Source organism: Chelmon rostratus, chromosome 15 (genome assembly GCF_017976325.1).
Source record: "Chelmon rostratus isolate fCheRos1 chromosome 15, fCheRos1.pri, whole genome shotgun sequence".
Taxonomy (NCBI): Eukaryota; Metazoa; Chordata; class Actinopteri; order Chaetodontiformes; family Chaetodontidae; genus Chelmon; species Chelmon rostratus.
This window is the reverse complement of record NC_055672.1, coordinates 2088006-2103449: the sequence shown is the minus strand read 5'-3', so window position 1 is coordinate 2103449 and position 15444 is coordinate 2088006. Positions and strand designations below refer to the sequence as shown.

General features: G+C 44.4%; 1 protein-coding gene across 1 annotated transcript in view; it reads right to left on the bottom strand.

The window, feature by feature from the left end:
- The window catches only part of kcnh5b (potassium voltage-gated channel, subfamily H (eag-related), member 5b), a 131345-nt gene that overhangs the window by 105566 nt on the left and 10335 nt on the right, over positions 1-15444 (bottom strand). Inside the window, exons 3-5 of the mRNA XM_041953353.1 lie at positions 13613-13719; positions 9653-9781; positions 1096-1211 (exon numbers count right to left, since the gene is read on the bottom strand). Of these exons, the coding sequence (XP_041809287.1) occupies positions 1096-1211; positions 9653-9781; positions 13613-13719 (352 nt within the window). The remainder of the gene's footprint in view (positions 1-1095; positions 1212-9652; positions 9782-13612; positions 13720-15444) is intronic.

The following is a 15444-nucleotide window of genomic DNA, read 5'->3' as shown; positions in this document are numbered from 1 at the left end:
GAAAACGGGAGTGAAAGCATTACGCTTTTTGATATTTTGTGAGTTAATTGTGTTTGTTTATTAGACTAATAAAGATAGCAAATCACACACATCTCACAGGTGACACTAGGGGGCGCCACTGCACACACACACACAAACCTGCGCAAAGACATCAGCAATCACTGGTTGTTCAAGATTCCCTTTATTGTCATTGAGCATGACGTGTCAATGAAATTTGCATTGCAACCCCCATGTTAGAAACAAGATAATAAGAAAGATAAGAAAGATTATAAAATAAAATTAAGATATTAGAATAAAATAAACCAACATGCAGTAAAATATTCGCACATGCAATTAAAAATATAACAGAAATGAAAAATATACTAAGACAATAAAAATATACTAAACAATAAACAAACAATAAATATACCAGTGAGCAGACGGTGGCCCCTGGCCTGAACTTTTTGAGCACTGAAGAGATGATGCTTCATCGGTGTGAGGTTAATAAGGCTAATAAAACACCAGTGAAGCCAGAAATGAGTAGTGGGTTGATAAGATCCTCGTCTAAGCCCTTTTCAGGAAGACTAATGAGAGATGAGCTGAGTTTTAGGCGCCGCTGACTGAACGCAGTACCATCTGATGTCGTATTGATGTTAGCTATGTTGCATTAGGACGGAGCCCTTTTAACTGATGCTGGATTGCCGGCGGTTTATCTTGGCTTAGCTAATGTTTTGTGAACTTTGTGGGCTACCAGTATGTCCATCTGCTCACAGCTCCGGTCCATTAAGCTAATGCCTTCAAACGATTTGGCCAAGGAATAAGCATGAAACTGTGCAGCATCAGAACTATTAAGAGAATGACGAAGACCAAGAGGAAAGGCTGGACGCACTGGACAAAGCGAGCAAGCGGACCTCGAGTTAAACTTCTTTTGTCACGCTACTGGATCACAAATGAAGTTTAAAGCTCAAATAATTTGCTTGCAGTCAGTTTAACGAAGCAGAAGAACTTGGTTTACTGTGGAGTTTCATGGTTACCTGCAGTTTGATGTATCATGCAAACTCCTTTAGAGCAACACTTACACAAAAAGCGTGTGTGTGTTTGTGTGTGTGAGCTCACCTCTGCCAGTCTGGACTGCTTATGGCTGACTTCATGCTTGCTGATGGGCGCCAGCTGCTGCAGCGTGTTGCGGTTGTTGGTCAGCGCCCGCGTCAGCCGAGCAAACTTGGTCCATCCTGCAGGAGCGACACGTTAAACACAGTTCAGATCACATTCAGCACGACCTCACTGTCAGCCGGTACCTCAAGAGACACCCAGCGAGGCCGCGGTCAGCTCTCAGCCTCCGGTGGTGATGCAGTTCCCCAGTTCATGAGTCCAGGGACATACTGGAGCGTCAAAATAATCCCACCGCTTTCACTTGTACGTGCCACTGGGGGGCTGGTAGGAGTGGTTTTCCCAGTTGGTAGACCATATTTACATCGAAGCCAGCACGATGTGAGCGCAGCACAAGCCCTGCTTTCGTGGCAAACAGCCACCCTGCAGAAGGTGTCCTTGGACAGAACTGGACCTCCAGCAGCTGCAGGGTTTCCGCCCCCCAGCTGTCCGATGTGCTCTGACCTCCGTGTGGAAGCCTGAGCTGAAGGAGAATTCCTCCTTCGGGGGATCAATACCACCAGAATCACTGACGGTTTAGCATATGTTTGTCCGGTCAATATGAAAGCTTAGCAGGCAAAGCTCCGCCTCTGGTTCATTTCAGTTTGAGCCATTGATGATTTTCCCAGCCGTGTCCCAGCGTGGACGGGGCTTTCACCTCTGGTTGACTCATTTTGTCTACAGTGTTTGTCTGAATGAGTGGCGCCCATTGGTACTGAGTTGATATTAGACATATTATAAACACAACTAAAATTGTTTTGGATTATACTGAAGCAAAAAACTTTTACAAATTATGGATAAAAAAATAATTTCACAATTGAAAAATATTTTAAAATGTAATTATTCCACATTTAGCATGATTAGATCAAAGCTACTTCACTGAGACTTTTGAAAATGTAATTTTATTCGTTTTTCAGACAGATGTGTATAATAATCAATGCTGAAACCTTCAATGATCCCTTTGGCTGCTGAGCTTAATTGTCCCAATTAAAATGATGTCCTAAAAATATTGATGTGACGCTTAAAAGCATAACACGGATTCCAACTGATATTGATCAACTATCGGCCAGTGTGAGCTGTCGGCGTGCGACTGCCGTCAAGCTGAAACGTATGTGGCAGTCAGCTGACACTAAATCGTTTATGAACAGACCAAAAACGTCAAAAAAAGAGAAAGTCACTACTAATTTGAATATTAAGCTAATTTTGAATGAATACATTTGACGACTGATTTGACGAGTGACGGGGACGCGCCGTGTGTGGATAACATCTTCGTAATGCTTCCTGATCAGCATCCTCATATTCCCGGTTTTCTTCCTTCACCTTTAATTTTTTCCTTGCGAGTTTAACTTGCATGCGACCTTTTTACTTTCCAACACAATGCCGGTGATTAATATACTCCGAGCATTTTATCATACTGTTCTGAAAGGTGCTACAGTCATCAAGCTAATTATAAATGCAGCGGAAATGCGTAGCAAGCATTGTGAGAAATGGTCACACTGTTCGAGGCAACCTTGTGCTTCCTCGTTTTATCCAGTCCTGCTTTTATCACTGCATTAAAACGACTGCTGCTACAAATGAAGCATCCGTGTGTTCGCTGAAGTCTGTCTGGATAACACAGGTCTGTCCAGCAGCGGTCATTTTCTTGCCATGGTGCTGTCTCAACACAGAATGCAGTTTTGGGAGGACGGGCGCTCCTACTGTCGTGCTCTAAAAATAAAATCAAATGTTTGAAAGGGCAGAGAGCGGCACAACAGAGGCACGGCACATACAGCAGTCACACATCGCGATCGACCCGACCCTTTGAAGAGACCATTACGAATAAAAAGTGGACTTTGAAATAGCTTTTAACCCTCAGGCCTCCAGCTGTCTGAAAACCGCCCCCCCCCCCCTTTCATTCTCTGTTCAAATGGAGCCAAATTCAGCCGTTCACTTCTCTGTGCAGTGGTGTGAAAGAATCCAAACACAACACTGTGCTGAGACCCATATAGGGTGAAAATCAGCACAGTATCTCGTTCTTTGTGAGCACTGAGTCCTAATCACCTCGGCTCCCCTCGAGGACAAACTGTTGTGTGACTTACTATACATCTCCCGCTGCAGAGCTGCTTCTTTTATGTGATTTTCTATATGCTAATACCTTAAATTGGCTCAGGATCACCATAGATAATAAGCGTGGGTGCTCTTAGCCAAAATGGAGTTTTTTCAATATCTTCCCTGCAGGGAAACTGCTGCAGTGGTGCTTGTGCAGCTCACTGTATATAGTCGAGTTTATTGTTGGCTGTTGAAAAGCACTGCAGAAAGCCCAGAGTCATCTAAGTTTAATACTACACTTAAGAGCACAAGTATTGAATTCACATGACTGTTTACACTGTGGGAGGCTTTTTCAGACTTTCCTAAACTACATTTCACATGAAAATGCTGATTTTTTTTTTTTTTTTTACTTCACTGTTGTTACCAAAAAAAACCCTTCTGACTCTTTACTTTAAGTTGCACAAACTTTCCTCTTGCAAACGGAAACTTTAATGAGCAGCAAACACGTCCTCGCTCAGCTGAGGAGCTCTGCTGCTGCGGTCTCGGTCTGGTATGACCAGCAGCTTATGCTCGCTAATAAAAACAAATAGCACATAGAGCATCTAGCCCTCAGCTGTATATAGAATATCACTGTCAGTTTGTTGACCTCTTGAGTCTTTTGCACTTGTGCAACTGTTAAATTTGCCATTTTCCCATAATTGGGACTTATCGCCACTGTTCAGAAAAGTTTTAAACCGTAAAGCGACTCTGCATAACAATCTGCCAAGATTGTGTCCAGCTGCCCACTTTAATGACTTCATTATGAAAACTGAGTGCAGGAAAAGGAAAAACAGGCTCAGAGGTATGTTACCTGATGCTTCGCCTCAGAGGAGTCTGTCTGCGAAACATGCCCAGATACAGAACATGTTTACATACAGGATGTTGTAATGCTGCTGTGATGTCATGAAAAGTCATGTCTTACATTTGCGTGTAGGACACTTGAATAAAAAAAAACATTAATTCACTCATTCATAAGCAGGAAGCAAGTGTGTCTTAATAGCTCGTCTTGTTTTCCTGTTGTGATAAAACCACTAAAACACTGATCTGTTCCACACTGAAACGATTGGAGAAGCCAATAAACTGACCCAACGTTAGCCACCGGTTGTGTGAGTGCGCTGAATTGAGCTTGGATCTGTTTTCCGCTCATAAATTCATCCTGAAGATTCATCATTTTAAAGTCACGCAGGCTAACTGCTCGTTAGCTTTTGCTGAAGCAGAAGCTTGAATGCAGCACTTTTCACGGCACAGTGTTCCATTGTGGTATGACTCGTTTACTTACGCAAAGGTCTTAAGTGCTTTTTCTATTCTGCCTCTTCAGTAGCTGTGGTTGCATAATTCACTGTATAGCGTGCATGCATTAGAGTAGCACCATGCCTTAATATGGTCAAAAGTAATAGCGGGCCACTATAGCACGCAAAGCAAAGCCCGTGTGTTCTTTTTCAAACCAGAACCACTTTCATTATGAGCTGAAATGGAGGAATTTGTCTTGGTGGCAGTCATGTGAATACACAGTGACAGCTCACAGGCTTCCACCGCACATGCTGACACATAAGGACGAAAGGACCTCACACGAGCGAACTGCAGGACTGCAGGAGAAGTAAATAAGAGGTCTTTTCATGGTGCAACAGTAATGCTCCTGCTATGGGTCCCCTCAAGAACGCAACACTGCTTGATGTACCACACTGGAGCACAATAGACGGGGAAATTAAAAAAAAGTAAAGGCCTGTGCTAAAAATAACAGGGGAGCAGAGCTGGTGCACGCACCACCAAAGTGAATTCTGAAATGAGATTTTGATCAGCAGTTCTACACAGAGGACAGCTCGCACCTGCAGCCGCTGCACAACACGACTGAATTCAGAGACAACAGAGCGTCAAACCAGACGACACACGTAGGATCGGCACACATGCACCGCAAATCCTGCCCATGTTTCACGCCTTTCTTTCACATTTTGTTTTGTGGGTACCTTTTGTGCTCACAGATCGGGCTCTGCTGTTAAAGGAAAGAGGGAGCAGGAGAGTTCAGGTACTGTTTGTCACTGAGGTTATCACACGGGCGCGTTCGGGTGAATTAACTCCACAGCACCTCTGAGTGCAGAGACGCTCAGACAGAATGCAAAATATTAATTCACACGTTTGTTGATAAGAGAAGAAAGATAATAAAGCTGATGATCTAAAGCTGCGTTCACATGCACCGTGTTTGACACAGAATGTTTGGTTTCCACAATCGCATCCCACAGTAATATTTCTGGGAGTTCAGCGAGCTTAAATTCTGCAATTACACGTATTATTATATTGTTATAGTTGTTGTTACTGTTGTTGTTGTTGCAGTTGTTGTATTATATGTAGTACTAATAGTAATAGTCGATGTTTGGGGATTTTTTTAGGCCTAATCGACCAAAGATACATAGCATCATGGACATACATAGTAACATTTTGACAATAATGTACAGAAACAAATGTGCAAAAAATATATGTCAACATACAAACAGATAAAGAAAATGTAAACTGAGTCTGGTTGGTGGCGAATCAAAACTTTCTTCAGTGGATGAGGTTGTACTGACCTCATTAGTTTTAAAATGCACCCTGTTCATGACCATCAGAGATGAAACCATACACAGCCGTGCTTTGCAGTGTGGAGTCACTGAACTAAGCCTGGTTTTGATTTTCCCCTGAGGGCTCGAGTGATGCAGGTGATGCAGATGTAAACTGTCGATGAGGTACCTGTCGGTCCATGTGCCGTATGTTTGCATCTTTTGGTCTGTGTGTAGAGTCACTGTGAAACTGGCAACAGTAAAAAAAAAAAAAAGCAGCAGCAGAGAGACCTTTGCTCTCTGCTGCTGCTTTTTATGGTAATGTTCTGACACAAGTAGAAAAGATGTCTCGGCCCAAATCAGCCCAAATCCAGCAAGCAGCAGGGACATATGTCACACCCTGTTACAGAGAGTACAAATGGTTGTAGCAGCACATCCGTCCTCATCTCACACACTCATAAAGGGGTTGAAAGTATTGGCATTTGTGTTGATCTGCAGAATTGGTAGAAACTGTCTCTTGTTGCGTCAGCAGCTTGTAAATTTAGTGAAATGGGCTCCTGGCTGGTGGACTAATGAACTGGGGCCAAGACTGGCTCAAGTATTGGTCCAAATCTGGGGCCCAAAGCTGACTCAAATGCAGCTACCTTGTGTGGATTCTGAGCCTAATCTATTAAATCTTGTCTAATGTAGTAATCTAATCTCGTTTTTGCAAGAAGACCAAAGGCCAATTCATGAGGTAAAAAATATCACGGATTTGGTTTAACACCGAAGGCACCCGTGCTGTTGCCTCAGCTCTCCTCTTTCATTCTGATCAGCTGTCTACCTGAAACGATGTCTCGCCTGAGGCTGAGGTAGATGCCATCTGTGAAATTTTTACAGGTGCTGACAAAGCAAACACTGAACACTGAGCGTCTGCAATGTTTGCAATGTGTTTCACTGCATGTTGCATGTGTGTGTGTGTGATTCCCCAGTGATGGGTTAAATGCAGAGAATAATTTCCCAGTCTTGGGATCAATAAAGTAAATAAACTTAAACAATGAAGAAGCAACAAGATGCTCAAAATTTCATGTTCAGCTTTGCTCTTCTTTCTTCTCTCACTGCTTTCCTACACTGATGATGATGATGACGTTATTTACTGTACCTGCACGCAGCAAATCTCAATGCTGTTTACAGTATGTCCTCCTGATGAATCACTACCAGCTGAATAAAACTAGCTGGTCACCAATAAATGTGGTAGCAATGATACAGAATGTAGTGCACATTAAAAAGGAGGATGATTGAGTAAAATGGAAAAAATGGTTGATTTTAGGCCAAATATAGCCATGAGCACACGTCACAGAGTGCAGATAATACATTTACAATCTATTTTGCTATTGTAAGCTGAGGACGGACATCTTTAGCAGACCGGGATCTCTCTCCCGCTCAGCTGACGCTGACGCGTTGTGGCGTGCCGAGCCGCAGGAGCGGCCAGAGACGGAGCTGAGAGCGAGTTTCGGTCCGCAGCACGAGCGAACTCAGCTGCCAACGCCTGCAGCGGCGAATCTCCCTTCCTCACAAAGGGCCCCTCCCAACCCCTGTGCTCACCAGGCGGGTTAAACTGCAGCCCTCAGTGCGCTGCTCTGTGACACAGCAGGCTAGTGCTGCACCCTCAAATGAGCCAGACCGAAATACGCCGTAGTGTGCTGGCCGGCTCCACTGGGACTGCAGCACGTCAGTCGGACCACACATGGGGAAGTACAGCCATGATGCTAATGTGATTTTTAGGTTGAAGATGTGTCTGCATTGCTTCATTTCAAATTTAGAAATCACCACAACAACAAAAGATGCCTCATGACACTTTGCATATAGAGCAGGTCGAGACCACACTCATCAATGTGCAGAGACTCAACAATGAGCCCATGAGCAAGCAGCGACGAGGAAAACCTTCTTTTCAACAGGCAGAAACCTCAAAGAGAACCAGGCTCTGGGTGGACGGCCGGTTGAGTGGGTAACTGGGTACGTAACAATAATAATAATCATAATTTTTATGTATATAGCACAATTCATGCTTAAAAATGCAACACAAAGTGCTTAACATAAAAACAAATAATAACAATATATGAGATAAAACAATGAAAGCAAGGAAATAAAATAAAATGACATGAAAACAACAGGATAAGACAGAATGAAACAGCTGTCAGGTAAAAAGGAAAGACACTGCAGGATAAGTGTCATAATAGTAAAGTAAAGTAACTTTCAACACTGTTTTATCTCATTTCAAAATGTAAACGAATCAGAAGTGACACAGCTCAAGCCAATATTTAACCTTTCAAATATTGGCTTGAAGACGGTTCATGCAGGTGAATTGAATCTGCAGGACACATCGTGTTCTTTTGTGCCGTGACTTTGGCTGAACCGTGGTCATCGTGGTTCGCAGACCTGGTGTTCGTTTCAAATCGCATCTGAAGTTTGTCTTCAAACGACAGCAGCAGGAACTAACCGGCAAAGACATCAACACACTGATGTGACAATATTAGTTCCACTCAAGCTCTAATTGCATGTTCAACCCACGTTATTCATGTGTCGCTGAGCACACATAATGAATGAGCAAAGAAATGACACGACAACTGAGAGCAGGTCTCTGCGGGGGGGGGGGGGGTCACCTCACCGCATGTGTGTGCACACACGTGTTTGCCGTATATGTTCGTGTACGTTAAGAAGGGGGCAGGGTGAGGGATCCTCGTCAAAGGGCAAACATACCCGCTCAGCGTCGCCGAGAACGACTCCCGGGGCCGGAAGCTGACACGGCGCGTCAGCTGGGGCGCAGAGGACGCCGCCGCCACCCACATCTCCTGTGATTCCTGACAGCATCACAACCTCCTCAAACACAACCTGACAGCTCGAGACGCAGCCGCATCGCACGGAAACAAGACTTGACTCGCTCTTTTCCACCCAGCCGCCGCTCGGGATGAAATAAAGAGGGTAGAAAAAGATTTGTAGCAAGAAAAAAATGTTCCGAGTCAGTGGGAGAGAAAAGACAGAAGAGGAAGAGGGAGGAGAAGGAAGAAGAAAAGAAGAAGTAGTACAAGGATGAAGGAACACGTGGAGGAAGAGGAAGAGGAGAATCTGGAGAAACAAAAAGCTGAGGAAGAACAAGGCGGAAAAAGGAAAGAAAAGAGGAAGAGGAAGATGAGGCAAGAGGTTGAGAAGACAAAGAGTCTACAGCTCCGTCAAGCACGGCTACGCTTTCAACTAAATGCTAACATCAGCATGCTAACATGCTAACATTCTGACATTAACAGGTGCATGTTTACCACGTTAGTTTAGCATGTTAGCATTCCGAATTAGCATTAAATAGTTTTGCACTTATTTATTTTCATAAAGCAAAGTATTGGTAAAAAAGGAGAATAAAGAATAAAAAGCCAGAGAATGGAAACATCAGGGCGGGGGATGACGAGAGAGGAAGGAAAAGAGGAGGAACAAGACGTTAAAGGAGGAGGAGGAGGAGGATGAAGAAACGTAATTATATGTCCTATCAGAAGCCAGCTGGCATCACATTACATACTGGGGCATCCAGCCATGTACTTTGCTTCCCACTCACAAATCTTGTCACATGTCATCCTCGGTATTGCCCCCTCCCTCCTGTAACTCTTCACTGTGTACTATCTAACAAAACAGAGGCGCCATTAAAATGATCTATTCTGGTGGCTCGGCACACTAAGCCGCACATCATGTACTCGAAGCAGCAGGTTCTCAAATCCATCAAAGACTTTTGGTCGCACATCATTCTCTACATGCCTCCCTGCTTTTTAAATTCTGCTGTGAATTATCTAATAATAAAACAGACGTCGCTAAAAATAATCTTAAAAAAAAAAAAAAAAAAACAGGCATTGTTGTCGGTGCAAAGACGGGAGGCTTCTCTCCGCCTGCAGCAGTCAAACACTCACCTTTGGTGGTTTCGTCTTCGATGGGCTGCTTGAAGAGGGTGATGTCCTTAAACGTGCAGAGGAACAGAACCACCTTGTCGTTCTCGTTCCTGATGGGAGCCACTTGCATGTAGAACCACACTGGACTTCCTGCAGAGACATCAAAACGTCTTAGCTGAGTCCAAAATGACGGGATGTTCAGTTGACAATGATAAGAAAACAGAAACGCAGCCAGAACCAGACGAGGCCCGACATTTACACTGCTTCATACCTGACTAACAATAAAGCACTGATCAAATTTGATTACCTTTGTACCAATATCTCCTCAGCAGACTCAGCAGTTTTTCACACAGGCATAACGATGAATGATCACACATGTTGACGAATAACAATGAGGACAAAAGTACGTGGACAACCATGTCCCAAAGCACATATCAATCACATATGAGCAGAACGGTTCGGTGTCCGCAGATCTTGTGCTGTATTATCAGGTGGAAAAGAAATAAAAGTGCTGGAACATCTGTAAAACTAAAAATCAAAGCGGTGTTCTGATTCCGTACTACATTTATTTAGTACACCAGTTTTCTAAAGGTCTGGTCAGACCAAACAACGGCCTGAAAAGGAGGGTCCAGGTCTGCGTCTACCTGAACTCTGATGAAGACAACGAATCACTGAGCGGTGCTTCAGGTGTGACAGATCAAATCAAAGCCATCCCATAATTTAGTCAGCTTTTTCTAACTGTTAGAAGTTCCTTTGTTTCTTTGGTGCATTACATCGTGGGACGATAAGTCTACAAAGAGCACAGGCATAGCTCGAGCAGATCTACTGAACACCTGCTAGGATGTGGGCTGGAACAGGGTCACAGCTGAGGTGTCCTGTGGGCGTCGAGGTGGGCACCCCCACATCGCCCACCATCATCACCAACACTGTGTTATGAGCCACTTCCTGTTTATCCTCCAAACTCATGACTGTCTCAGCCCCTCCCCCCACAGCAACGCATTCCAGATATTCAGATAACAGCCACTTCTCAAGGACAACAACACAGTCCAGCCCCCCCACCAGCCCTGAGGAACTCCTCACTGAAACCAGTAAAGCCAGTACATCTCCATCAGCATCAACATGACCAACCCTCCTCCTCCTCCTCCTCCTCCTCCTCCTCCTCCTCCTCCTCCTCCTCCTCCTCCTCCTCCTCCTCCTCCTCCTCCTCCTCCTCCTCCTCCTCCTCCTCCTCCTCCTCCTCCTCCTCCTCCTCCTCCTCCTCCTCCTCCTCCTCCTCCTCACAGTCACCAGCAGAGGCAAAGCCCTCAAAATCACACACAATGCCTCTAAAATCATCTGTCTCCCGTCTCCCAGCCTCCAAACCCTCGCTGACGCCGTCATCACACCTCAAAGCACATGACCCCAGCCGCCCCCGGAGCTCCTGCTCCACTCTGCCCTCGTCCGGCTGCGGACACTGATCTCTGATCTGTAAAAAGCACGTCGCAGTAAGAGCTTCATGCCCTCGACAGACTGCAGCAACATCTCTATCCATCTATCTAAATTCATTCTTGGAGGAAATTAATGAACGGCGGACACGGAGCAGTCACAGTGCTCAGCTGGTTTCCCCCCTCTTCGTGCACATGTTCATTATTTCTTACCTGCCGTTTAAATTATTCATATTCAAACAGGATGTGGTTTTAACATCTTAATGTTCAGGTCGTCACATTTCGGGAACTCACTGTTCTTCCAAGCAGCTGAGGTTTTCCGTGACTTTATTACACCCTCGCACTCTTTCAGAGAGCCAAAGCTAGAACTGCACACGCCTTAATCTCATACTTTCTGTGGATACGCACCGTTCGGAGTCATCATCCATCTCATTTATATCCAGGGCCCCGCTCTCCTGATCTGTCAGCAAATTTGAGCCATTTTAAAATTGATCTTTTTCATTTTTTACTGTTTCTCGCTCCGTGCCTCGTGCCCCTCCACCTTCGCGTTTTGCCCTCGTGGGTCATCACTCCTGGGAGACGGGAACATTTGGAACTATTTTCGTCTACACACTTCGTCCATTGTGCTCCTCAACGATGCCGCTGATCCAGGATTTACTGCTCGCTCCGCTGCTGCACAGAGCAGGCTGACCTGTCGAAGTTACATCTATCCGTATTTACACTAGAGCTTATTCAGTTTCATCATTTAGCCATAAAGGTTTTATCTGACCTCCATCCATCCCTCCATCCCTCCATCATCTGGCATGTAATAGTAGCAGAGATTTAAATTAACCTCTACTCTAATGACTATGACTAATAAAGATTATAGAATTTAAACAAGGTGGAAGTCAAATGAAACATGACTACGGCAACAAAAAAGTCACAAAAATGTAAATTTGCTGATTTAAAATAAGAAGAGTGAAGTCAACACAAGAATTGCTCAGAAACTGCAGATGGAAGCTAAGCATTTGGCTAAACATGTCTCTTTGTCATCATTAAAGGATAACTTTCGTTTTTTACAACCTGGACCTTATTTCTATCATTAAATATGCCCACTTACTCACTCAGACAACTTTGGTGGCATTTGGAGTCGTTTTGAAGAAATTAGCCCCAGAGGAGCGGCGCGTATATCCGTATAATGCGAGTACTCGGGGCATCCATGCGCAGCCTCTATATAACGCATAATCTGCAGAAACTCGTTCATATTCCAATATTTTGTTATGATATGCTGCTGCTATTCCCCTCTGAGCCGGCGGTCGGCTAGTTTAGCTGTAGTTTGGCACAGCTATGGTTCGTTATTGCGTATTCGTAGCCGACCGCCGCAGAGTCAGCCGTGTTGTGGCTGGCTGCTCGCAGCGCGCGGCGTTCGGTAATGACATCATCCACGTCAGAGGTAGATGTCTAGAGACGCCGGATGTTGATAACATGCCACCACGGGCTCAGAGGGGAATAGCACCAGCATATCAGAACAAAATATTGGACTATGAACGAGTTTCGTTGCAGATTATGTGTTATATAGAGGCTGCGCATGGATGCCCCGAGTACTCGCATTATACGGATATACGCGCCGCTCCTCTGGGGCTAATTTCTTCAAAACGACTCCAAATGCCACCAGAGTTGTCTGGGTGAGTAAATGGGCGTATTTAATGCTACAAATAAAGTCCAGGTTGTAAAAAACAAAAGTTATCCTTTAATTTTGATTTGCTTTGTCAAAGAAATAAATGAAGGCAGACAACGACAAAACAATAAAATATATATGTGTTCGCAGACAGATGCTGAATTCCACATCCAGCAGTTATGGAGCAACATGATCATCCTCTCATGAGTCTAAGTCCAATATTTGCTCCCCCTCAGCTCAGTCTTTACCAGCTCCTGAGGAAAATATCTTACTATTCAGCCGCTAAATGTTCCACTTTCCTCAACAGCTTGTCGCTAGCTGTGTCTGTGTGTGATTTGCTGATGAGCAGGCGGCCTACAGCTGATTCATCAGAGCTCGTTTGCTTAAAACAGCTGTCTGCGACTGCTGGAAACTGAGCTGGTTAAAGCAGCGAGAGCAGATCAGAACTATGAACCATGAGCAGAAAGACACTGAAACGCTCCACTGCTAACAGAGAAGTATTGATTATGGCCACTTTCAGGGAGAAAAAGCAGTGCAACAAAGCCAGATTCAACGTGATGAAGACAAAACATGAACAGAGCTCTGAGCCACAGCTGAAGTGTGAAGGTGCATTAGTCGTTAATGGTGAAAATGGTAAATGATCTGCTGGTTCAGGCTGCTCTTCTGTGTCTGAATGAACATATCTGGGTTTGGTTGAACAAAGCAAGAAAAAAAAAAAGACGTCATCTTGGGCTGCGGGAAATTAGAGAAAGCGCTCAACAGATCATTTGATAATGAAAGTAATGGTCAGCTGCAGCACCGCCGGGCCATGCAACATGAAGTCATGTGTGATTCTCTCAGTGCTGCAAACAGACGACACAAGAGACATGATGTCGAGTAACGATGGAAGCGAGCACTCACTGTTCTTCCTGTACAGCAGGACCTCGAAGCAGTTGGACTCATAGTTGTCGAACGTCTGCCTGACTTTGTCGATGGTCTTCTTGTCCGTCAGCTCTCCGTACATAAAACTAGAACGGAAACAGACAATGTGAGAAACGGCAGCGATCGATACTCAGCTGACCCTTTGGCCTTCGCCCCTGCGTTTCGGTATATCACGCTGTCTGAGCGGCACTGTCGATCCCATAAAGTGTCCATTTAGTTTAACGTTTGATTTTTTTTGCAGAGCGAACTGACGCAGCAGCAGCGTAAACTTCACTCACAGTGAAGGATTGTGGGTTGGTTTTGGATTGTTGCACTGCATTTCCTGGCATGGTTGTAATTATTCCTCAAAGGGCTGAGGACATTTTAATCTGTGCTAATATAATTAGCCTGAGTGATTACTTTCTTCCCAGACAGCCGCAGCGTCTCCAAGGACTAATACACACACAGAGGTGCAGATACACAATGAAAATATCCAGCCGTTAAGTATAAAGTACATGTTTCCTCATTATGGATCACAGAAAAAAAGGTTTTATAGAGTATTTGCTTGAGTTTTATCACCAAAAGCCTAAACTGACGTTCTTTCTGCTAATGAAGCCGCCTTATGTGTTTGTAGCTGGCGCCGCTGTTTTAAAAATGAATGAACCTCCATCATGGCGGCCTGTTGACTGCACTCACATTTGATAACCAGGTACATTAAGTGAAAAAAGTTCGGGTTTAAACTGAAACTCTGAGGAAACGCTGATCTGGGTCTGCCTGGGTCTCGGCCCGTCGTGTCTCCTGCAGGTCTGGCTACAACCGCGAGCGTAAAATCACCACACAGCCGAGCGCCGTTCCTGCAGGCTGCAGGATTCACGCTCAGAGTGCATTAATCAAAATCCAGGCTGATTGACAGGTGGAGGCTCAGAGTGCTTTAAATAAACAGACAAAAAACTATAACCCGAACATGTGCGAGGACTCTCCGCCAGCTTTGATTCTTTTAAACATTAACACGGCTCAATCAGGACAGACGCTACCAGAGAAGAAGAATGCTGATGCTTTATTTGGGAGACTTTGGCATTGACCTTGTTGTTCGGTGGATCGATTTAAAGCAGCACCGACAGAGAAGAAGACAAATCAGCTAACATGTTCATGGGTTGAGAGGAAAGCCCGTTAACGGATCCCAGAGAAATAATTGGATGACAATTGAGAGGCTGATAAAATTAGATTGATAATTGCTTCCAGCCTGAACTTGCACTTAAAGTTTAATTCCACATTCAAATTTAAAACGTATTAGCAGCACTCAGGATGGAAATCTGGAGACTATAGCAAAGTAAGAGGAACTCAACTTTAACAGAAGACTTATTTTCCCTTCAAGATGTCTCAGATTGTTTTAGCAGTCGAGTCAATTTTATCTTTAAAACAGCAAAATCATAACAGAAGTTATCTCAGGGCGCATTTCACACAGAGAAGGTCTGGACCGAACTCTTTATGATATTATTTAGAGAGACCCAACAGTTCCCACCGCGAGCAAACACAGACACTGATTAGGAAAAACTGCCGTCTGACCAGCAGAAACCTCGAGCAGAACCAGGCTCTGGGTGGGCGGCCATCTGCCTCCACCATATTAGAATATGCAATTAAAAAAAGCAAAGATTAGAGGAAAATCATCACATCTTTCCTATCAGTAGCTGCGTTTCCATTACAGTTGTTCGCAAAATAAAAGCGATATTTCTGAAATTTCATTTTTCAAGTTCAAATGCGACTTGCAGGTGTTTCCATTGAACAGTGTTTTGCGAACCAGCCGAAATTCTCGTGAATTCTCGGACGTCCCG